Genomic DNA, 25290 nt, shown 5'->3' with positions numbered 1-25290 from the left:
GCTAGTGGAATGATTACACATGTTGGCTAAAAAAAAAAATCTGATCCAAAATATCAAAGATGTTACATATTGCACTCACATACAACTGTCATACTTTTGTCTGGTGTAGGAGTAAAAGGGGTTGAAAGGAAGAGGGTATAGTTCACATTTCAAAAGTCTTTCAATAAACTTAAAAATTGGCTAGTATTATCCAGATTAAGTTCTTTCATAATTTTCAACATTTGTACAGAAAAAGGGAGTTAGTTTACATAATCCTTGACAATGGAAGATGTGAGCCCCATGCTCAACTAAAATGAACACTTGCAATGTTCAGGAGCGATGTACTAAAGTGTATGTAGTATGTAATTTTTCTTACATTTATTCGATTTCCCAACATGAGGGCCAAAGAAAGTTCTTCCCAGGAGAAATAAACTCGAGGACAAAACAATGTGAAGAACACAAGATCAAAGATCAATTCTTGTTTTTAACAAAATTGACAAATTCTCCACATTCATTCCATAGGGGAAAAAAAAACCCACCCCTGCTAGTTTTCTCATTAGCACAAAAACGCCACAAGGCAAAATTTCAAAAGACAATATTTAACCTATTTCATAGTCCCTTTATCGTATTCTCAATAAAATAGTCATAATCGCTCGTCTTTTCCATACAATCCGGGACTCAACTAGAGCTTGGAGGGAACCATCAAAGGAACAGTTCTAACAAGTAAGTACACACATCACAGTACTTATGCAGGGGAAAGCCAGGTTCAGAATACAATCAACCACACGATTTAATAAGCACCTACTCAGTGTAAGGAACTTTGATATAAAAGTGTCTGCTCTAACGCAGTTTGCAGTCTACTGGAAAGATGCAACAGCATTGCACAGTGCATCCAGGGCTAGATCCCCGTTCAAATCCTACCTAAAAACACAATACCAGCACGATGCCTACAAAGTCATTTAGTTTCTCTGGGCCTATTCTTTCACCTGTAAAATGAAAATATCCTATTTCACAGGATTTACTGAAAATATCAAATAAGTTGACCTAAGCAAACCTTTAATAAGCCCTAAATTGTTCTTTATCATTTCACTGAAAACGCACACAACCTTAAAGTACTAAAAAAAATATCATCATTCCACCGAGAACACACACATAACCTTAAAGTGCTTTAAAAAAATGTATTATTGTCATTCCACTGAGAAAACACAAACACATGCTCCACCGACAGGCTGTGGGGGGAGGTGGTATGATTTCCACTCACCCCTACAAAAAATTCATAGAGCAGCTCTGAAAAACAGCTTTCAAGAGTCAAGGGGAGTACGTAGGGAGTGTTGGGAGAAGGTATGCGGTGTGTTCATTTCAATCGGTTCGGCGGCGTGTCAATTATAAGGTGTCTGTAAGAGGGGGAGGTGTGTGTAAAGGAAGCGTGTCCATTTCAACGTACAGGCAAACGAGAGAAGAGGTGAGTGAAAGGGAAAGTAAAAGATGAGAAAGCCTGGAGCAACGAAGTGAGGGCGCGGGGACGGGTGACAGGTCAGAAAGGATGGGGAAATCGAAGCTAGAAGAAACGTGGCGGCAGAGAGCAAGAGACAAAGGATTAAAGGGACTTCTGGAGGGCTGCTCGCCCGAGACCGAGAGAAATAGGGCGGGTGAAGAGAGCAGGCAGTCAATCTATGTGGAACGGGCGGCTCCGCTCCACCTGTGCTCACCTTGCTCCGGTCATCCTCCTGCTTCAGCAGCTCAGGAACGGAGGCCATCGCGAAGAAGATAGCGAGTGGAAAAGAGAAGCTGCGACTGCGGCTCCTCTAGCCCCCGCCCCCGCTAAAGTACCTACACTCCGTCGGCCCGTGGCTCCGCCCCTGCCTCTCCAAGCCGCTGGACTCCTCCACCATCCCAGCAACGCCCTAGCGAACCGCACGTGGCAGCTTACAAGGCCAGGCCCGACTTCTGGCCCGCCGCCCGCCCACCATTTTGGAGCCGGGCAAAGGAACTCTAAATTTTGATCCCCTTTCTGCGCACCCTGCCCTAGGAGCTGGTCTCGTTTGAGGAGGAAGGGAGTGAAGAGAGGATGCTATCCGCCCTATCACTAGAAGTCTGGTCTTCCTGCAAGATGAGCCGCTGCGCAGGATTCACCGTCCACGCCAGAACCCTAACTCAAGATGGCGACTTGGAGGCTACGCTTGAAAGGAAAAGAAATCGAGAGCAGAGGCTGGCCACGTGACCACCCTTCCCGCGCCTCGCTCCGAGTCTCACAGTTTTAAGGGGGCCACTGCCCAAAGCGACGAGAGTGTGAGGGGGGCGGAGCGAGGGAAATGGAAGCCGCAGTGCATGACGGATACCGCCGCTCCGTCCCGCCAACCTTCGGCAAGGTCTGGTATGTGGGACGCGGTAAAACTACGAGTCGCGAGAAGCCTCGCGGGAGCTGCCGCCGGCCACATCGTGGCGCTGCAAGGACCTATCAATAGACTGCAGCCCGCGAAAGGTAAACAGCCTCCTGCCTCCCGTCCAACCCTCCCGTCAGCCTCCAGCGGCTGCGAGGACTTTAAACTGACTGCAATGTTGAAGCGCACGGCGTGACCCACTTCTTCCCAGTCTCCTTTTCCGCCCGCCGCCTGTCCCTGCCTCACACTTCTACGACGTCACGCGCATGCGCGCGGGTACGCGCACGTTCTCCCGCGGGGAGGCGGGGCCGCGGGCTCATTCTTTAAGCGCCAAATTCTTTCTTCCCGTTACCTCCTAGTCCATGGTTCTATAAATGCTCCCTGTTATTATTTTTTATAGTCATTAACACTGCCCTAGGGAGGTCGCCCGGGTACCGTCAGCGACTTGTCCTCAACCAGGATTGGGACCCATATCGGTAGCCGCCGCCGTAGCGGCGAGGGACGATGAGCCCCTTCGCAGGTGTGTTTAATAACAACAACGGCGTTCCGCCTCCCGCCTCCTTGTCTTTGTGTCTTTGTCCAGCGGTGTCCCGGGGTCTAGAATGTCCTTCCATCCCACCTTTCGGACTCTTGCGCCCTACAGGTGTCTTGTAAGCAAGAGACTTTTCTGACTCTTTTCCCTCTCCTCCCCCCACTCCATGCTCTCCCTCTTGGAATTACTCGGTAGAAATTTTGTATTGACTTAATTGTGTGCATGCATTCTCTGCGTAGAACGTAAAACCCTTTTGTCCACAAAGACTCCTTTTTGTCTGTTCTCAGGGCTTTGCACAGTTCCTCGTCTATGAATAATCGCTTTTTCTGATGATATCTTTTATATGACACTTTAAGGTCTGCAAAACGTGTTATAAATAATTGAATTTATCCTCACCACAGCCCTGGGAAGTAGGTGCTATTATCATCCCAAAGCGGAGGCTGAGAGATTTTAAGTGACTTGCCTAGGGTAAAATAGCTAGTAGGTGTCTGAGGCTGGATTTTAATTCATTTTGAACTGAGGTGTTTCTGATTCCCACGTCCGGATGGCTGATCCCCCTTCCTGCCTCCTAACTTATGTAACTAACATTAGAGCTTTAACATTTCCAAAATGCTTTATGTACTAGATGACGTGATTTGAGTCTCTGCAACAATCCTATGAGTTAGCTGCTATAGGCACTGTAATCCATGTTATAAATAAACTGAGGCTCAGGGAAATGGTCAGTACTGATGTGAAGTAGAATTTAAAACCATCTCTTCCCGATTCCAAGACCAGTGTGCCTTGCACATGGTAAGCACTATATAATTTTTAACTCGTTAGCTTTATCATTACTATTCCAAACTGGCTTTCTGGTATTGATATCTTCTTGCTGGTTAACTCTTTCACAGCTTACTGCCTTTCAGTTCAACAAAACATCAAGTACTTGCTTCGTACAAACTGAGTTTCTTTCTGTTCCTCATAAACTACACATCATTTCCTTTCTCCGTGCACGGTTTAGACTGCATTCCCTCCTCACCCATGCCCCTTCTTTTCACCAAATACTGCTCAAGTCACCACCTTATACTTGAATTATTTCCTTATTTCCCCAGCTCCTCTTGCCCTCTCTCCACCCCAAAAAATAATTATCTTCTATCTATTTTGTATATATATTTTAAATACTTTGTGTTGTCTCTCCCATTAAATGTAAGTTCCTTAAAAGGCCTGGAAGGGGAGTGTGTTTGTTTGAGGAGTAAGGGAAGAATGGTCTTTGTAGCCTCAGGTAAGTACAGTGCCTCAATAGAGTGGGCATTTAATAAATGGTTGTGGACTAATTGATAGATATTGTGCTAGGGCACTTGATAAAAGGATTAGCTAGCATTGCAGTTTAGAGCTCATTTAAACCAACTTCCCATCTTATAGTTACTACCGCTTAGTCTCTATTCAGATGTTATTTGTTTGCTTATACATAAAATGAAGAAAATAGATCACATAATCTATGATCCAACTTTGAAATTTTATGATTCTGTGAGTATCGGGAATGTCATGTCATACCCAAAGACTCAAGCAACAGCTGTTTACTAATTCTGAAACTTGCCCAGTGGTCAAAGAGTACACTCCAGGCAGGTATCTTGTCTTTTTGTATGATTTGCAGAGAGGCAAGATCAACTGGATAATCAACATAAATGGTTCAGTGCCCTGAAAAGCCAAGTACATGTTCTGCTAGATAAGAGTGTATCGTGGAAAATTGCTGGGGAGATGTTAAACTGCTTTGTTGAATCTTACTTTCTTTGACTTCTATTTCTAATTCTCAAAATATTGATCACTAAAACTGCCTTTTCTCTTTCATAGGATACCCCCCAAAAACCCATTGACGTTTGAAGTAAAAGAGGAAGAACTTTAGACCAAATTATAGTACTTGTAAATTTAGAGCCCAAAAAATGCATTCACTATCAAACATATGCAAGAAGCTTGGAAGATCAAGTAGGTTCTTCATAGAACTAGCTCCTTCTATAGGTTTCTCTACTTCATATTGCTTTTATAGTCAGAAGAAGAAAAAAAAGCCCTTATCAAGAAGTCGACCAAGACAAATACTCGAATTTAATTCATTCTATTGTGTCCACCAGAATTAGTTCTCAGACACCAGAATCATTGTTTCAAGAAGATGATTTATTATATGGACCTGTGAGTAAATACAAGGCCCAAGAGCAAGAATCAGGACCAAAAGTTACACAAAATACAAGCCTTCTCCTCAATCCAGAAAAAAGAAATGGATCAGACTCTCTAACTGACTCCTCAATTCCTTTGAAAATACCTTTGCAAAAGAATAAAATGCCTAGTGTAACTCGAATCCTTCAGCAGACCATGACAGCAAAACAACTCTTAAACCTAGAGAGGTGGAAACAGCGAATGATTCTGGAGCTGGGAGAGGATGGCTTTGCAGAATATACTTCAGGTAATTCTACTCTACTTCTGTACTAGATATATTCTCTAGAACATATAGGGCTATTACATAGTGAATATAAGAATTTTTTATTGTGATAGTGAGAAAGGAACCATTTTTTAAACGTTGCTCAAAATCCTATGCACCAAAAATTCTATCCACTGCAAATGTCCATATTAGAATTACTTGTAGGAACTGGACATGTGACTTCATTTTTACATGAAACTACGAAATAAAGAAACTGCTAATAATGCAATTTGGCTCTTCTTTTGCATATGTCATCTTAGAGCAAAGGTATCAAACACCCAGTCCCCAACACTCCCAAGTACTGCCCAAACCAGGTTAAAATGTAGTTCCTATCTGATTTTAATGTGCTGATGTAGTAATAAAAAAGAAATATATGAGCATATGTGGTTTTCTAGGTCAATATGCAGCCCACAGGTTCCTTATGTGGCCCTATTTCTATTTGAGTCTGACACCACTGTCTTAGAGAATTGTTTCTAGCACTCAGAAGTTAATTGACATCCTCAAGATCTGCCACTGTCAGAGGCAGAACCCTGTGCTTTCTATCCACTGTGCCATGGTGCCTTCCTATGATTAAAAGAGAAATTTTTCTCAATTATTCACAAAGCATGCTATTCAAGGTAATAAGAAATAAACCCTTTTTAATTCTAATTCAGTTGACTATAATAACATTGAAAACACTGTCAACAAACCATAACACATGATCTGAATTCAAGTCTTGGTAAACCGTGCAAACCTGTCAAATTAAATTTTGTTGAAAATTGAAAGTAGGGAGGCAGCTAGGTGGCGCAGTGGATAGAGCACAGGCCCTGGATTCAGGAGGACCTGAGTTCAAATCCAGCCTTAGACCCTTGACACTTACTAGCTGTGTGGCCCTGGGCAAGTCACTTAACCCCAGTTGCCTCACCAAAAAAAAGAAAGAAAAAATTGAAAGTAGGTAAACTAACTTAGAAGATGACTGTCTCAGTTCTTGGGGCATACTTTGAATGCTAAGTATCAAACTTAGCAGGATTTCGAAGGCAAAAGTATCTCTCAGTATCAGAAATTCTATTTGCATAAATGGATACCCCAGCAAATAATAACAGTGGAGGCAGAGAGAAAAAAACCACCAGGGATGCAGCTGTAAAATGAATTAAGAATCATTGAAATCGTCCAGATTTAGATCTCTAAGGTTTTAATGTGACTCTTAGAGTCACAAATCCAACCTTCTCCTTTAACAATTGAGGAAATGAAGCTGAGAACTTATGTATCTTGCATGAAGTCACATGAGTATTTCATAGTAGAGGCAGGATTTGCACACAAGTCCTCTGACTCTAAATCCAATGTTCTTTACACTTCACCATGCTAGCTTCCTACCTGAGCAGGAATGACCTCTTAAGTGGTCTTCATCCTTCTCTGGGTGGCACTGGTGAATCATCTATCTCCTTGGGACTTTCTCCACATGCCGATGCAACTCCTTCACCCTGAAAACTCACACCACCCTTGAACTAATTCTCACACTGGAAGTACTCTTCCCCTAAGACCTCACCTTCTGATTGGCTGGTTCCTTCCAGACCCTCTGATTTAAGGAGGAGGCCCAAGCTTCCTTAAAATGAACCCTTATCAAGAAGTCATCCAAGACAAATACTCTAACATTCTGTTGTGTCCATCAGAATTTGTTCGCAGACACCAGAATCATTGTTGTAAGATGATTTATTTTATGGACCTGTGAGCAAATGTATGGTCCAAGAGCAAGAATCAGGACCAAAAGTTGCACAAAATACAGTTCTAGGCTTCAATCCAGAAAAAAAGGAAATGAATCAAACTCTGACTCCTCAATTCTTTTGAAAATACCTTTGCAAAAGAGTAAAATGCCTAGTGTCGGGCAGCTAGGTGGCGCAGTGGATAAAGCACCGGCACTGGATTCAGGAGGACCTGAGTTCAAATCCGGCCTCAGACACTTAACACTTGCTAGCTGTGTGACCCTGGGCAAGTCGCTTAACCCCAATTGCCCCGCAAAAAAAAAAAAAAATGCCTAGTGTCACTCGAATCCTTCAGCAGACTATGACAGCAAAACAATGTCTTCATCCTTCTCTAGGCTGCCCTGCATAGTGCCTGGAACATAATAAGTGCTCAGTAAATGACTGTGACTGTCATCTTCTGCCTGGAGACCTCCAGTTTCTTCCTGAGGCATCCTGTTCCACTTTTGGTGCAGTTGTAACTGTTAAGGATTACAACTAGTAGAAATCTCTGTGCCTCTATAACTTTAACCTAGCCTTTCTGGGAATAACCAGAGTACATCCAGCCCCTCTTGCTTCTTTCTCTCTCTCTCTCTCTCTCTCTCTCTCTCTCTCTCTCTCTCTCTCTCTCTCTCTCTCTCTCGGAGGGGGGGGGGGGCTGGGCAATGAGGCTTCAGTGACTTGCCCAGGGTCACACAACTAGTAAGTGTCAAGTGTCTGAGGCAGATTTGAACTCAGGTCCTCCTAAATCCAGGGCCAGTGCTTTATCCACTGTGCCACCTAACTGTCCCCCATTATTTTCTAAATAGAAGAAAACTATGGTACTCCCTACCCCAAGTTCAGGTTAGTGTTGCAGACATTTACTAAGCAGCTCTATTTTATGCTAAGCACTGGAGCTACAAAGACAAAAATGTACCTGCTCACAATAAGTGGAGATTCTTTGGGGGGAAATACTATACGAACACAAACAGGTAAATGAAAGCTATTTTGAACATGAGTCTAATACCAGAAAATGTGGGGATTAGCAAAGACTTCCAGGAAGCCACATCTAAGATCAGCCTTGAAAAAGATGTTTAGGTAGTAAAGAGTATTAAGTATCCACTCTGTGCCTGGCACTGCTAAGCTCTGGGGATACAAAGAAAGGCAAAGGACCATGCCTGCCCTTCAAGAAGCTCACAATCTAATGGATTGAGAAAGGGGAAGTGAATTCCTCTACCTCATCCCCCAACCCCGCTCTGTAGAACCATAGGGACAGCCTGAGTTGGGAGATAAAATGTTCTATTCAGGGAAGAACTAACAGTCCAACTTAACTGAATATAGGATCACAGATTGAGAGTCATCTAGTACAATCCCCTCAAACAGATGGAAAAACTAGTACAAAAGGACTAGGGGCCCAGGGTCATAAAGCTTGCACGAGCCATAGGTGGTATTTGAGCAGAGGTTATCCAACTCCAAATTCTAGGCTCCTCCTGGGCAATAACAAGAAATTAAACTCTGTCCTGGGACTTTCTCTGTCCACACTCACTCTCGATCACATCTGCTCTCATGATTTCAATTATCTCTATGCATTTTGACTCTTAAATCTGTATATTCGGTCCTGTTCTCTCATAAACTCCAGGCATGCATAACTAAGTACATGCTGGACATTCCACATGTAAATTCCAAAGACATTTCAAACACATGGCCATAGTGGAGTGGAACTGATTTCCTAAAATATTCTTTTCCCAAACTTCTCTGTTTTGTCATGCAGGGTCGCAACCTCAAAGTTACCCTTCAACTGTCTCTTCAGACAAATGCTCATTCTTCAGCCCTGGCCAACTGTTTCCATGAGCTGTTAGCATGTGAAATTACAAAGACTGGCTCCCTCATGTGAAATAAATGATTGAAACATATTGGTGGATATAGTTAAGGAATAGGGTCTGGACTTGTTAATTCATTTGAACAGGGAATTCCTTTGGGGAGAAAACTCTCTTAACCAATGCAGGTCGATACTTTCTTTGCTACTTCCCTAGAGCACTGGTTAAATTAAATGACTTGCTTAGGGTAACACTACCAGTATGTGTCAAAGGTGGGACTAGAACCCATGTCTTCTTGATTAAAGTTGTCTTTATCCACTATGCATCTTTCATATCTCACTTTAAAGAAGGGATAATATGAAAATCTAAATGTAGTAAAAATATTTGCAAAAAGATTCATAATAGGGGGCAGCTAGGTGGCACAGTGGATAAAGCACTGGCCTTGGATTCAGGAGTACCTGAGTTCAAATCCAGCCTCAGACACTTGACAGTTACTAGCTGTGTGACCCTGGGCAAGTCACTTAACCCTCATTGCCTCTCCAAAAAAACAAACAACAAAAGAAGATTCATAATAGAATTCTTTGAAATGAGCATTTGTCTGAAGAGCAAAAGCAAAAAATTAACCACATTTACATAGATCATTGTTGAAACAAAAGTGCAAGATGCCTTTAACTATATTTATAGGTTCAGTATAGGTAAATATTCTGTGATGATTATGATATTCCTTGGAAATAATTTTTTTTATGTTTTTCCATATCCATCTCTGTATAAGTGTTTGGGTATTTCTGTCTCTCTTGGTTCCATCTTAGTGTATATAACTTTGGACCTCTCTGAGTCTTCTTCATCTGTGGTCATCTCTCTTTTTTCCTTTTGAAGTTTCCCTTTTTCTTCTTTTTCTCTTCTTATTCCCTTCTTAACCAAAATATTTTTAATTTGTTGTCTTTATTCATATCTTTATGTTCCCTGTTTTTTAACTTTTAAAAGTAGATGAGTGAGATGCTTTATATTCTCTCCAAAAATCCCTAAATTGTTACTTTTAATTTCTGTGGCTTTTGATTTCCAACTTTCCCCTCCTTTCCCCATGGATGATATTGTTAGAAAAAAGACTTCCGGGGCGGCTAGGTGGTGCAGTGGATAGAGCACTGGTCCTGGAGTCAGGAGTACCTGAGTTCAAATCAGGCCTCAGACACTTAACACTTACTAGCTGTGTGACCCTGGGCAAGTCACTTAACCCCCAATTGCCTCACTAAAAAGAAAAAAAAAAGGAAAAAAGGCTTCCCACTCCCTTATTAAACTTGCACAAACATTTATGCTTTAATAGAACTGCAAGGGGCAGCTAGGTGTCAAAGTGGATAGAGCACCAGCCCTGGAATTCAGGAGGACCTGAGTTCAAATCTGGCCTCCAACCCTTGACACTTACTAGCTGTGTGACCCTGGGCAAGTCACTTAACCCCAATTGCCTCACACACCCCCCAAAATAGAACTGCAAACAGAGGCATAATTCATTATTTTTTCTTCCTGTTTTAGCAGCCTGTATTTTAATTTTCCTTTGTATATGTAAATTCACATTATTACAAACTATAGGGATGATTCTGTAGTTTCATCTCTCTCTCTTTTTTTTTTTGAAAGGGCAGTGAGTGTTAAGTGACTTGCCCAGGGTCACACAGCTAGTAAATGTCAAGGGTCTGAGGTCAAATTTGAACTCAGGTCCTCCTGAATCCAGGGCTGGTGCTTTATCCACTGTACCACCTAGCTGCTCTGTTTCATCTCTTTCAAAAGATGTTTGCCACTAGCAGAGGCCTAGTTAGTTCTCGTGGGGGTTATTTAAATTCTTTTCATTATCTTAAAACAAATCAGAATGATTACAATTTTGAAAACATTCTTAATCCTTAATTTTCAGAAACTATTTTTTTTTTAAAAAGATTCACTGTGGGGGCAGCTAGATGGCGCAGTGGTTAAAGCACCGGCCCTGGATTCAGGAGTCCCTGAGTTCGAATCCGGCCTCAGACACTTGACACTTACTAGCTGTGTGACCCTGGGCAAGTCACTTAACCCCCATTGCCTGCAAAAAAAAAAAAAAAGATTCACTGTGATTCTCTTATTTTTTTTGTTTTGTTTGTTTTGTGGGGCAATGAGGGTTAAGTGACTTGCCCAGGGTCACACAGCTAGTAAGTGTCAAGTGTGTGAGGCCGGATTTGAACCCAGGTCCTCCTGAATCCAAGGCCGGTGCTTTATCCACTGTGCCACGTAGCTGCTCCCCAGAAACTATTTTGAAGAAAGTATTTCTGTAACAATTGTGGTTTTTAAATTGTTTTAATAAGGTACACTTATTAATTAGGGATTTTTCTTAATGCCAGTTTTGAAGTTTTATTTTTTCCTGTGTTTTTTTTTTCTCTTAGACATCTTTTTGCAAGGAAAACACTTCCATGAAGCATTAGAAGCCATGCTTTCATCCCAAGAGCAATTAAAGGAATTAGATGAAAAAACTATTAGCTCCGGCTATGTAGCAAGTGTCCAGCATGTCCTGAAAGACATAAGTGGAGTAAGAGCTCTAGAAAGTGCAGTTCATCATGAGACCCTTAAGTATCTGGGCCTAATGGACTGTGTAGCTGAATATAGGTAAGTGCTACATATATATATTCATAGCAGCTGGAGAAAAATTAAGCAATATGGATAGCATCATCTCTGCCAAATATTACCTTTTGTTTTGTTCATTGCTCCAAGGCCCAACTCCTCTTCTCCAGGCTTGTCTCTACCATGCCTGAAAGCACTGCTTATTTAAGGTAGAAATGAGAATGATCCATAACAGAATGTTAGTTTGTGTTGACCTCTCCTTTGTTCAATGCCAAATTTTTTTTTAATCAAGGTGATACCTCAGTAGCCCTGGGAGTAATCCAATCCCTAGCCCTTTCCTCCTGTCTGCCAAGCAGAATACCATATCTGAGGTAGTCTACTATTCCCAATAGAGCCCTGAACTTAGAACTAATTTTCTAGTAAGTGTTAAGTGTCTGAGGTCACATTTGAACTCAGGTCCTCCTGACCTCCAGGGCCGGTGCTCTATCCACTGCGCCACCTAGCTGCCTGTAGAGATAGTTTTCAACAATTGTTTATATAAGATTTCCAATTTCAAATTTTTCTCCCTCCCCCCTCCCCTAGACAGCAGGTAATCTGATATAGGTTATGTATATATATGTATATATAAAATAACATTAAACTTTCTGCATTAGTCATGTTATAAGAGAAGAATCAGAGCAAAAAAGGAAAACCTCAAAAAAAGAAAAACAACAGCACCAAAAACAAAAGTATGGTTCAATGGGCATCCATACTCCACAACTCTTTATTTTTTCCCCTGGATTTGGAGAACCTTTTCCATCATGAGTCCTTTGGAAGTATCTTGTAACGTTGTATTGCTGAGAAGAATCCAGTCTATCACAGTGGATCACACATAATGTTGATGATACTGCACAGTGTTCTCCTGGTTCTGCTCGTCTCACTCAGCACCAGTTCGTGCAAGTCCTTCCAGGTTTTAGAACTACTTTTGACTCCCCTCAGACATCTGTGTGATTGAGAAAATCATGTAATCTTTCTAAACCTCAGTTTCTTCATCTGCAAAATAGGTGTAACAGCACCTAATCCAGGGTTCTCGTCAGGATCAAATGCAGGTACGGGGCTGCACAGACTTTTTTTTTTTTAAGTGAGGCAATTGGGGTTAAGTGACTTGCCCAGGGTCACACAGCTAGTGAGTGTTAAGTGTCTGAGGCCAGATTTGAACCCAGTACTCCTGACTCCAGGGCCGGTGCTCTATCTGCTGCGCCACCTAGCCGCCCCTGCACAGACTTTAAAGTGCTTGTATTCATGTCAGTTATTACTCTTGTTATCATCATCGACTATTAAAGCTTGTTAGGAGACTTCAAGTACAAATGGTTGGTTTTGCCCGGTGCTAAGAGTGCAAATATTTGGTTTTCAATGAAGGAACAGACAGCAAAACCTATTTTCTCATGTCTCTCCTGTTTTCCTAAGGATAACACTATGATGTGTGACTAAAAATCGTCTGTTCTGGCTCTTCCCTCATTTGTGACATAGGCAAAAACCCTGAGCACTGTAAAGATTTCCTCTGCCGAATTTTTCACCATCTCCAGATTCCAGAGATAACCATCAAAGATCCCTTCTACGACCTGACAAAACTGCAATCACTCTTCTTTCAGTAAAAGGTATTTAGAGCAGGGGAGAGGAGGCAAAGTAGCACATACTAGGGTATAACCTTATGATAACAAATCTCAAAGTATGGTTTAGTGCCTGTTATAAAAGATTTGAGACGGTATGGTGAGTTGGGTTATTCAGCAGCTTAAAGAGAAACACTAGCTCCTACTCCCTTAGATTGGCTAGTTTCACCCACTTAACAGGTTTGCTTCAGTTGATTCATCTGTAAAAATAACCATTGTTGTTCATTCATTTTCAGTCATGTTTGACTCTTCATGACCCATTTGAAGTTTTCTTGGGCAAAGATACTGGAATGATTTGCCATTTCCTTCTCCAGCTCATTTTACAGGTGAGGAACTGAGGCAAACAGGGTTAAGTGATTTGCCCAGGGTCACACAGCTAGTAGGTTATCTGAGACCAGATTTGAACTCAGGAAGATGAGTCTTCCGGACTCCAGATGCTTTACTCTACCACCTAGCTGCCCATATCTTTTTTTTTTTTTTTTGGTAAGGCAATTGGGGTTAAGTGACTTGCCCAGGGTCAACACAGGCTAGTAAGTGTCAAGGGTCTGAGGACAGATTTGAACTCAGGTACTCCTGAATCCAGGGTCAGTGCTTTATAGTGCTTTAATCCACTGTGCCACCTAGCTGCCCTGCCCATACATTCTTTTTTTTTTCTTTTTCTTTTTTTGACAGTCTGTCAAATTTTATTGTATGAGCCAAATAAAAGGGTACTGTATACAGAGGAGATAGGAGAGAATCATTTCTTGGTCTCCTCCTCCTCCTTAGGACAAAATCTTGATGATCTCCTCCTTCTTAGCCTGTAGACGCTCTTTTCCCAACGCTTTTGTGCTTCCTTAGTCTTGGACTGGCGAGCTTCAAGCCTGGTCAGCCAGGAGCTTCTTCCTGGCCTTGTCTGCCTTCAGTTATGAATGTGCTCCATGAGGATCCACTTATTCTTGAACATATTACCCTTCACCTTCAAGTACAGGCTGTGGTACATATGGCGGTCAATCTTTTTGGATTCACGGTATCTTCAGAGTAGCCACCATAGAATCCTCATTTGCCTCATCCAGGTCACCTTCTCAGGCATACAAGTATTGGCAGTACCCTTTCTCTTACCAATGCCCTGTGCCCGCCCTTCCGTCAAGCCAGAGTATTTTTCCAGCATCTGGCACGGGAGTGCACAGTAACAGGCTTCCGGATGATCAGCCCATCTTTAATCAGCTTCCGTATCTGCTGACAGGAATTGGCATTGGCAATTTCACTGGTCTCATTGGGGTCAAGCCATACCTTCTTTTTTCCACATCAAAGGACACTAGAGGCAAGCCTCTTCTGAAGCATGAACATACTCATGGCTGCAGCCGCAGTGCGGAAAAGGAAGGGAGACTGCCCATACGTTCTTTTTTTTTTTCCCTTTTCTTTTTTGAATAGAATTTTATTTTCCAAAATATATATAAAAACAAATTTTAACATCAGTTTTTTAAAAAAATTGTTCCAACTTCTCTTCCTCCTCCATTCCCACCCCCCACCCACTAGAACTCAAGCATTTCAAAATAAATTATACATGAGTAGTCATGGAAAACATTCCCACATTAGCTAGGTTGTGAGAGAAAACAGTCAAAAAACTCCCAAAACTTCAGACTGAGGAATTGTCAAAGAGAAAAAAAAATTTTTTTAAAAATGTGTTTCCAGGGGCAGCTAGGTGGCACAGTGGACAGAGCACCGGCCTGGAACCAGGAGTACCAGAGCCCAAATCCGGCCCCAGACACCCAACACCCACCAGCCGTGTGACCCCGGGCAAGCCACCCAACCCCAATTGCCTCACCAAAAAAGAAAAAAAAAAAGAAAAGAAAAAAAAATGTGTTTCCATCTATTTTCAGATACTATCACTTCTTTTCTCTGTAGATGGGTTGCCATTTTCATAAGTCCTTCAGGGTTATATTGGACCATGGCCTTGCTGAAAATAACCACATGCTTCCCAGCAGATCATCTTACACTATTGCTGTTATTTTGTATACAGTACATTTCACTCTGCTTCAGTTCATGTAGGTTCTTTTCAGGTTTTTCTGATAGTATCCTGTTCATCATAACCTAAATAAGTACCTTAAACTTGACAGAGAATTTTCTTCATATTAGCCCAGCAAAGTCATCATAACTATTTCCCTCCATCCTATTCCCTTCCCATGCTATTTTTTTTTTTTTTTTTTTTTTGTTTTTTCTGCAGGGCAATGAGGATTAAGTGACTTGCCCAGGGTCACACAGCTAGTTAAGTGTCAAGTGTCTGAGGCCAGATTTGAACTCAGGTACTCCTGAATCCAGGGCCGGTGCTTTACCACTGCGCCATCTAGCTGCCCCCTTCCCATGCTATTTACTCTATTTTCCATCTTCTTTTAAACTATTCCTCCTCCAAAGTGTTTTACTTCTGACTGTCCCCTCCCTACTCTGCACTCCCTTTTTTTTTTCACCCTTCCTTCCTTATCCTCTTCCCCTCATACTTTCCTTTAGGGTTAAATAGATTACTCCTCCCAACTGTGTGTGAATGTTATTCCCTCCATGAGCCAACTCTGATGAGTTTAAGGTCTTGAGCTAATTCTGTGTTCCAAATTTCTTCCTCCCTCTCTCCTCAACCCTCCCTATGAAATCAAGCAATTCAATATTTCATACTTGTGCCGTTATGCAGAACATCTTCACCTCCTTGAAAGTATTTTGCTTTTTACTACTCTCTCCCAGAATCTGCCTTTCCCTCCCCTCCCTCCCCCCCCTTATCTCCCTCCCCTCCCTCAGGGCAAAATATATTACTATACCCACTTGAGTATGTATGTTAGTCCTTCTTTGAGTCAATTCTGATGATATTAAGGTTCACTCACTCCCCAATTCCTTCCCCCTCTTCCCTCCCTCCATAAGCTTTTTCTTGTTTCCTTTATGTGAACAACCTCTCCCCAGACTATCTCTCCCCTTCCCCCTCCCCCAGTCTATTTCTCCTACACCTCAACCCTATTTTAAGGATGTCATTATGGGTTAGTTAGGTGGCACAGTGGACAATGCACCAGCCATGGACCCAGAAGGCCCCAAGCCCAAATCCGGCCCCAGACGTAAGACACCCCACACAGAACAAAACATAACATCCCTTCGTATTCAGTTCAGACCTGTGTCCTCTATTAAATCCTTACTGATATAGTTCTTATGAGTTTGAAGTATTATCTTCCCATGTAGGAATATAAATAGTTTGATCTTTTAATATCCCTCATGAAGTCTTTTTCCTGTTTATCTTTTTATGCTTCTCCAGGGTCTTGTATTTGAAAGTCAAATTTTCTATTCAGTTCAGGTCTTTTCATAACAAATGCCTGAAAGTCTTCTTTCTCCTTGAAGTTCCATGTTTGCCTCTGAAAGATGATGCTTAGTTTTGCTGGTACGTGATTTTTGGCTGTAGTCCCAGTTCCTTTGCCCTCTGGAATATCATATTCCATGCCTCCTGTCCTTTAATGTAGAAGCTGCTAGATCTTGCTTTATCCTTATTGGAGCTCCACAGTATTTAAATTCCTTTTTTCTAGCTGCTTGCAATATTTCTCCTTGACACTGGGAGTTCTGGAATTTGGCTATAATATTCCTGGAGGTTTTCCTTTTGGGATCTCTTTCAGGAAGTGATCGGTGGATTCTTTCAACTTCTATTTTAGCTTCTGCTTCTAGAATATCCGGGCAATTTTCCCTCACAATCTCTTGGAGGATGGTGTCTAAGCTCTTGTTTTGGTCATGGTTTTCAGGTAGTCCAGTGATTTCAAATTATCTCTCCTGGATTTATTTTCTAGGTCAGCTGGTTTTTCCAAGGAGATATTTCACATTGCCCTCTATTTTTTCATTCAATTGGATTTGCTTTCCTGTGTCTTGGTTTCTCAAAAGGTCACTAGCTTCCATTTGTTCAATCCTAATTCTTAGGCAATTATTTTCAGCAGAGACAGTTTTTTAATCTCCTTTTCCATTTGGCTTTTCAAACTGTTGACTTTTTCTCATGACTCTCCTGCATCGCTCTCATTTCTCTTTCCATTCCTTCCTCTCTTTCTCTACATCTTCGTTCTATCTCTCCTACTTTCTCTTCAAAGTCCCTTTTGAGAGCTTCCATGGCCTGAGACCAGTTCATATTTTTCTTGGAAGCTTTGGATGTTGGAGCTTTGACCCTATTAATTATCTCTTCTTCTGAGGATGTATTGTGGTCTACCTTTCCCCCAAAGAAGTTTTCGATGGTCTTCTGCTTCTCTGCCTGACTCATCCTGGCTTACTATTTCTTGGCTTTTTACTCCTTCTTAAAGTGTAGCGCTGCTTCCAGGACACACTGTTGGTGCTACATCTTGGCCCAGGGGGTGATTGGGCTTCTTCTCAGCCTGCCTGGCTTGTGAGTAATCACAGCCGCTTTCTCTTTGACCAGGAAACAGAGGTCTGATTGAACTCTGATTCTCTATGGTCAGAAGCTTGGCGTGCTTTTACCCCTCCCCCACTGGGCCACCACCACTCAATTCAGCCCACTGGTCAGACCCAGGGCGCTTTGCCCCAACTCCAGTAGATACTGCTTCCACTTCACCCTGGCCTACCACTGAACCCCCTCACCAGTCCGTGGTCGGAGCCTCAGAAACTGCTGGTGCTGAAGAACTCTGACATGCGCTGGAAGCAGTGGTCCGTGGCTGGGTCCGGACCGCACGCTGAGCTGTTCAGCCTGATCAGTAGGTGATCAGAATTGCCCTCTTTTGCGGAGAAACAGTCTCACTCTGTTCTTATGTGCATTAGGCTGTTCTGGGTTTTGATTTTTACCACATTATTTGGGCGTGAATGGACGAGTTTATCTGGAGCTTGTGGGAGTCACAGCCTCTCCTCTGCCATCTTGGCTCCGCCCCTCGCCCATACATTCTTAATTGTTTCAGTGGGATATTAAGAGAATTAAATAATAAAACTTGGCAAAAAAAAAAAAAAACCTATGCAACTTATCACAAACCCAAGGCCAAAATCTTATAAAGTTTTAATATGTTCACATACTATATGTGTATTTTAATTTTTTTTACTCTATCATCATTGTGAATTGTGAAATAGAGCAATTTTTATTTGGTAAGGCAGTATATTTCTTTTTTTTTCTTTTTTCTTTTTTTAATTTTATTTTTTTAAGTGAGGCAATTGGGGTTAAGTGACTTGCCCAGGGTCACACAGCTAGTAAGTGTTAAGTGTCTGAGGCCAGATTTGAACTCAGGTCCTCCTGAATCCAGGGCCGGTGCTCTAATCCACTGCGCCACCTAGCTGCCCAGGCAGTATATTTCAATGTCATGGCAGTGTTATTTCTGAAAAGTGGCTTTATAAAGCTCTACAGTCCAAATATTATTCATCAAACTACAGTACTGACAAAAAAATACCCTTATTATAGCAGCCAACAACCTTTTAAAGGTGGACATGTTCAATTTTTATCCATTCCCCCCCCTCTCCATCTTGAGAAACAATTGCAGTATGATGTAGGAACTTTGAGGAACCCCCCCCCCCCAAGAGAAAGCTCCTCTAACTTCACGATTACATGATTGGGAAAAGAAGAGTGTAGTAAGATGCCTCAATCCAAAAACAGTTTCTTATTTCAGTACCCTTTAAGTTTACAAAGAGCTTTCTTCAAAAAACTATGAGGTGGGGGGGGGGCGAGCTAGGTGGCGCAGTGGATAGAGCACTGGCCCTGGAGTTCAGGAGGACCTGAGTTCAAATTTGGCCTCAAACACTTGACACTTACTAGCTGTGTGATCCTGGGCAAGTCACTTAACCCCTATTGCCCTGCAAAAACAAACAAACCAAAAAAAACCTATGTAGGTAAGTAGTACATGTATTATACCCAATCTATAGACTATGAAACTGAGGCTCAGAAAAGTTGAATGATTTACTCAAGATCGCAGTTCATGAGTGGCAGAGCTGCTGTTTCAGCTAGCCCTCTGATTCCAAAATCTAATGTTCTTTCCTGATAGCATGCTGCCTCGATGCATATACCTATATTTTACTCTAAAATTCTGGTCACTATGCCTAGGACCACCCTTAGGGAAGGAAGCAAAGTGCCCCAAAATAAATCCTATCATGTTCCCATTAAAATGTCATTTTTCTGTATTTTAAAAGCTTTTCTGTCTCCAAGCAATCCCTTTAAAAATACAAACATCCTTAGGAATAGATAGCTTTTAAAACCTTGGTTAGAAGTCAGGAATGGAAGAAGATGGAGAAAACTAGACATTTTCTCTGATTCTCATGACTTCTACTTAAGTGTAAGGGGCAAATAATATCAGCTATCTCCATGGTCCAGGATACCAAGGACCTTAACAAGGTAAAAACCTGATGAACTAACAGCAGAGAAGGCTGATGCATTCATTCACTCAGCAACCTCTTCCCCCACTGCCCACCTCTTTGAGGCAGCACTATACAACCTCATAGGCTTTCAAGAGCACACAGTTCTACCCTCCTCTCAGTGCTGTGGAAAACCAAAAAGCAAAAGCTTCCTCTAGCTGGGACAACAGCTTGGCAGCTCAAGCAGAAAATTAAGATCAAGATATTGGATACATGTGTGGCATTTCACTAAGTAAGCCAGCTGGGGCTAATTCTTTCTCCCCAGAAAGTACTTAGGACAGAAACTGAGGCAGTGAAATGCCCAATATGGTAGGAGACTGAGATGGCTTTTGAGATCCGCCCATAGGAAAACCACCATCAAAGGGGAAAGAGTCAAAAAGTGGACAAGAGGAGAAAAAACAACACTGAAATTGCCAAAGATCTCAGGAGGAAGAAAACTCAGTTAAACATTTTGAGCATAATTAGATAAATCAACAGGGAGGATATTAGTAACAGAAAGTCAAATGACCTCCAGATCAGGGAAAGAGTACAGGCATTTGTGAATAAATATTTCAAGGCAAAGAAAAAATAAATCAGTACCTGAAGAAGTAAAGGAACCTCCAAATCAACAAGCAGAATGTTCTTGGATGACTTAAAAGAGAAACAAGAATCATGAAAGCACAATTTAGGGCCTGTACATAGCAGAAATATTTAGCAGAACAAAACACTTTAATGCATGATGGTGAGTCTCACTAAAGAAAACAGAACTGAATGCACAAAAGCACAGTCCAGAAGAAGAGAAGCAAAAAAGTTTAAATTTAAAGGAAAACATGATCTCTATACAAACAAAATATATTGATCTGTAAGATAAATAGAGACAATTTGGAGATGATGGGCAGCTAGGTGGCACAGTGGATAGAGCACTGGCCTTGGAGTCAGGAGTACCTGAGTTCAAATCCAGCCTCAGGCACTTAACACTTACTAGCTGTGTGACCCTGGGCAAGTCATTTAACCCCAATTGCCTCACTTAAAAAAAAAAAAGAGAGAGAGATGATGGGTCTCCCAGAAGATCGCAAGTCAAAAAACATAAACGCTATAATGCAAGAAATAATACAGGGGGGGGGCGGCTAGGTGGCGCAGTGGGTGAAGCACCAGCCCTGAATTCAGGAGTACCTGAGTCCGGGTCCGGCCTCAGACACTTGACACTTACTGTGTGACTCTGAGCAAGTCACTTAACCCCCATTGCCCTGCAAAAAAAAAAAAAAAAAAGAAAGAAAGAATACAAGAAGGCCGTCCAGAACTTATGAACACAGAAAACAAAGTGCCAATTGAAAGAATCCACAGATTGCCTCCACAAAAAAAACCTGTGCAGCAAGTTCTAACTCACATAGTTAAACTTAATTCCAATGAGAAGCAAAAATTCTTCAAGCAACCCGAGAAAGGCCTTCAAATATTGAAAGAAAGGAAAGAGGGGCAGCCAGATGGCGCAGTGGTTAAAGCACCGGCCCTGGATTCAGGAGTACCTGAGTTTAAATCCAGCCTTAGACACTTGACAGTTACTAGCTGTGTGACCCTGGGGCAAGTCACTTAACCCCTACTGCCTGCAAAAAAAAAAAAAAAAAGAAAGAAAGGAAACTGGAATAACATAAGACTATTCCTCACCCACCAGAAGCCATAGGAGAAAATGGAGTAACAGAGTTTTTAAGAACTTTAGTAGGGGCAGCTAGGTGGCACAGTGGACAGAGCACTGGCCCTGGATTCAGGAGGACCTGAGTTCAAATCTGACCTCAGACACTTGCACTTACCAGCTATGTGATCCTGGGCAAGTCATTTAACCCTCATTGCCCTGCAAAAAAAAAAAAAAAAGTTGAGTGCATAAGAACTGAAAACAAAGGAGATACCCATTCATTAGGGAATGGCTAACAAATTGTGATGCACAAATGTAATGAAGTATTACTGCCCCATAAGAAACAGTGATGAGGAATCTAGAGACACATGGTAAAACTTACTTGAATTAATGAAGAACGAAGGAAGCAGAACCAGGAAAACAATATACCCACATCCTACAACAATGTAAATGGAAAGAACAGAACTAAATGCTAAGTGATCTAAATTTAATGATCAAGTTTGACCTAGAAAGGGGAGAGGAGAAAATGCACTGCCTTTTCTTTGCAGAGTTTGGGGATTTGGGGAATGGGACAATACATGTGTTGTCAAACTCACTTGACATCTTAGTTTGGATGTACTGCTTTTTCCCTCTTTATTCTTCAATTCTGTTGCAAGGACTGGCTCTCCATGTAAAGGAGTAGGGGAGGAATATGTTTGGAAATGAAGGTGATGTAAAGAGAAAAGATGGCAATAAAAAATTTTAGTGCACTATAAGTGTGTAGGGTATTTTGAATTTTTTTTCTATTTATTTTTTATTTTGAACTTCACAAATACCAAATAAAATAGGCATTTCCATATCTGTAATCGAATAGACAGAGAACTATACTAGAAACTACAATCTCAATTATTATGTACAGCTTGCTTTTCTTTTTAAATATATAATAAATTCATCATGTAACTTCCAAGCTGTCTTGCTTGTCATTGATTTTATCTGACCTTCCTTCTATTCTTTCCTGCGCATTTTTTCAAATGCTTCTATTTTCTTTCTATTCTTGTTGTTGTTATTTGTTTACAATGGCTCCAGCAACATAAATAAAAAGAAAAAAAAGTCAAAATTAAATACTGTGTAATTAAAATGACAAAGCTTTACCCAGAAGAAAAGAATTGAGAATGTACTTCCCTTCCATCTTTTTGCAGAGGTGGAGGGGTATATACTGTCAGATATAGTCAAAGTATTTACTTTTGCAGAAATTGTCTTTTTTCCCTTTTTCATTTCTATTCTTTTGAGTTTGAAAAATATATTTAAAACATTTGTTCTCTCTCCCTTTACTTCCCCCCATTTCAAAAAATAATAATAAAATAAACATGACAACCATCATAACAAATATGCATTGTCCAGCAAGACAAATTTCCCATTGGTAATGTTTTTCACATCAGGGAATTCACTTTGCACATAGTGCTCAGAAAGTTTGCAAAGTGCTTTACAAAAATCTCATTTTATCCTCAAAACAACCCTGGGAATTAGTTACTATTGTTATTCTCATTTTACAGATGAGGAAACTGAGGTATGTAGAGGTCGAGTGACCTGCCCAGGGTCACACAGTTAGGAAGTGTCAGAGGAAGGATTTGCAAAGATGTCTTCTTGACTCCAGACCCAGCACTCCACTGCATCCCCAGCTGTGTCTGTAATGTGGATAATGATGGACTTTTTCTCTAGTTTCAAACAAGTACTTGTTGGTCATCATTTTTAGTATGTAATAATAGAAGTGGTGGTTTTTAATTATTCCTTCTAATAGACACCTGAAGTAAAATATAATAACTGGGCTAGAGTTGGTACTTTACTGTTTATCAAGTCCTTTACATACCTTATCTCACTTGATCTTAAAGACAACCCTGTGAGGCAGATATCATCCCCATTTTACAGATGAGAAAACTGAAGGCCAGGATACAACATACCCATCAGTCACACAGTTATTAAATACACAGGGAACAAGTCAAGCTTGTATGTATGCTGTCCTTTTCCACTCACCCTTTTGGGTGAAAATGAGGTCACAGAAAAAGAAAAAGTGTGAAGGAAAGAGTACAGAAGCCAGAATTAAGAGAATGAGGACTTAAGTGAGCAGATGCTGTTACTGTAGCTAGTACTCACATAGGCCCCCCTGCCTGAGGTATTCACCATTGCACCACAGGAAGCAAATTACATTGTATGCCCTGAAAGGCAGCAGCTAATAATTACTTTGAGTTAGCATGTCAAAGGAAAGGTTAAAGAGCTGCTCACTGGGAAAAAGGAGCTAACAAAGTTATTATTAGGCAGTGGTTGTCTTTCTTCTAAAAGGATTAAAAACCAAGGGGGGAGAGAGTCTTTTAAAATGGAATGCACCTTACTGTGAAAGAATGGAGATAGACTGCTAGAATGTCGTGAGTAATATATAGCAAAGGGTGTGTGGTAAGGGCCTTCACTCCAGTATTGTTCAAAGTTAGCAGCCTAACCTGAAAGTCAGGCTTTTGTCATTGTTTTCATTGTAGGGGTAAGCTGTGTGTGATTGATTGGAAAGACATCAGAGAAACCAAAACCATTCATCCGGAACACATTTGACAACCCTTTACAAGTGGTAGCATATGTTGGAGCCATTACCACGATGCCAACTATAACTTTGAGGTCAGTCTTTTGCCATGAATTGTAAACTTTGCTTGGTGTTTGTTTAAGGACCTTGCTCATTTGGGCTTTATTTCTTGCATCTTTGTGGTCCCTTATGCTAATCTCTTTCTTGCCCCATAGTCAATCAGAAAAGGATTTTCTTTCATTTCCTTTTCTTCTCTGGACTTCTCAACTTATTATCTTCCATTCTAGTCCATCAAGCATTTACTTACTGCTTTCTAACCCATGATATTCCAAAGGCGTACCATTGTCCTTTAATAATAGATGTGTAGCTTGGGCCAGGCTCGTGCCAAATACACCTTGGTGAACACGAAAACAACTTGTAGATTGTTTTATTCTGAGCTTAGGGGGGTTGTTGGGTTTTTTTTTTGTTTTTGTTTTTTTTTTGCGGGGCAGTCAGGGTTAAGTGACTTGCCCAGGGTCACACAAATAGTGTCAAGTGTCTGAGGCCGGATTCAAACTCGGGTCCTCCTGAATCCAGGGCCTGTCCTTTATCCACTGTGCCACCTAGCTGCCCCAGGGTTGTTGTTTTTTAACCTGGAAGATGAAGAAAATGTACCAGAACTCTAGGCCTATTTTAGAACTTACTGAAAATATTATGTGTTTTTTCTCAGGTTCAATGTGGTTTAATTGTGGTGGCCTACAAAGATGGATCCCCTGCTCACACACATTTCATGGACTTCGGATCTCTGTTCCCAATACTGTCTAAGTGGGCTGCTTCGACTAGAAAAATATACAGAAAAAGAAAAGAAACCAAACTACTCAAATCCAGACTAGGATGGAGGATACTGTTCAAGGCCATTTTACCCTTTCTCATGGTTTGGGAAAAGGATGCTTCAGTATTTAGTGAATCCGTGGTATCACCGATCAGGGTACTCCCTCAACTTATTCACCCCTTTGTGATCTAATGAAATCTAAAAGTGGTAATGTTAAATGTTGGATTTTCAAAATGTTGGTAGTGACTACCATATTATCACCAGCAAAGGTATTGTTGTGAAAACATGACACTCCAGTCTGAAATGAATGAAAATCTAGATGACTTTTCAGTTCAAAAGCTATCAATACAAGTAAAACCAGCTATATCACTTTGTCTTATGTTTATGGTGGCGATCATTATTTCTCTGAAAGGAGAGAAATATATTGAGCAAAGACTCTAGTTAATCTTGGATATGTGTTGTAAAACTTTTTGTGTCGTTTCATCCTGAGCATTAAAGGACTACATTCTAATGTGCCCAAAATGTAAGAGGTGAAGAAGTCTTTGTTGATGGACTTTAGTGAACAGAGCCTGTGCCCAGGTAACATTTGTATTTTTCCCAACTACAAATGACCATAATAAAACTAGTAATTGTGGCCAATGTGTGTGTGAATGTGTATGTGTAAATGTGTATATATACTATATATGTGTATAATGTATATACATTTGTGTTTATATAAAGGTAACATATACTTCATCGTATTTACTAATAAATCACTGGAGCAGAGCACAACCCATACATACCTATGTAACTCTTGTCTACCAATCAATCAGTCAATAAACATTTATCAAGTACTAACCATATACCATATGCCAAGCACTGTGCTAAGTCCCAGCCCTCAAGGAGCTTATAATCAAATGAGGAAGAAAACATGCAAACAAATACAAAGCAAG

General features: G+C 41.2%; 2 protein-coding genes across 2 annotated transcripts in view; one reads left to right on the top strand and one right to left on the bottom strand.

Moving 5' to 3' along the window:
- The window catches only part of SNX5 (sorting nexin 5), a 48709-nt gene extending 46468 nt beyond the window's left edge, over nucleotides 1-2241 (bottom strand). The window contains exon 1 of the mRNA XM_043983244.1: nucleotides 1689-2241. Coding sequence (XP_043839179.1) covers nucleotides 1689-1736 — 48 coding nt within the window. The 5' untranslated portion in view covers nucleotides 1737-2241. The remainder of the gene's footprint in view (nucleotides 1-1688) is intronic.
- Nucleotides 2242-2472: 231 nt separating this feature from the next.
- On the top strand, nucleotides 2473-24550 carry MGME1 (mitochondrial genome maintenance exonuclease 1). The gene is given in 9 exon segments (XM_043983245.1): nucleotides 2473-2880; nucleotides 4720-4912; nucleotides 4914-5323; nucleotides 11249-11468; nucleotides 23510-23534; nucleotides 23536-23614; nucleotides 23617-23642; nucleotides 24257-24322; nucleotides 24324-24550. Coding segments are annotated over 8 exon segments (1026 nt in total). The 5' UTR covers nucleotides 2473-2880; nucleotides 4720-4808; the 3' UTR covers nucleotides 24420-24550.
- The last annotated feature ends 740 nt before the right edge of the window (nucleotides 24551-25290 follow it).

The sequence above is a fragment of the Dromiciops gliroides genome, chromosome 2, assembly GCF_019393635.1.
Source record: "Dromiciops gliroides isolate mDroGli1 chromosome 2, mDroGli1.pri, whole genome shotgun sequence".
NCBI classification, from domain to species: Eukaryota; Metazoa; Chordata; class Mammalia; order Microbiotheria; family Microbiotheriidae; genus Dromiciops; species Dromiciops gliroides.
This window is presented reverse-complemented; position numbering and strand designations above follow the sequence as displayed.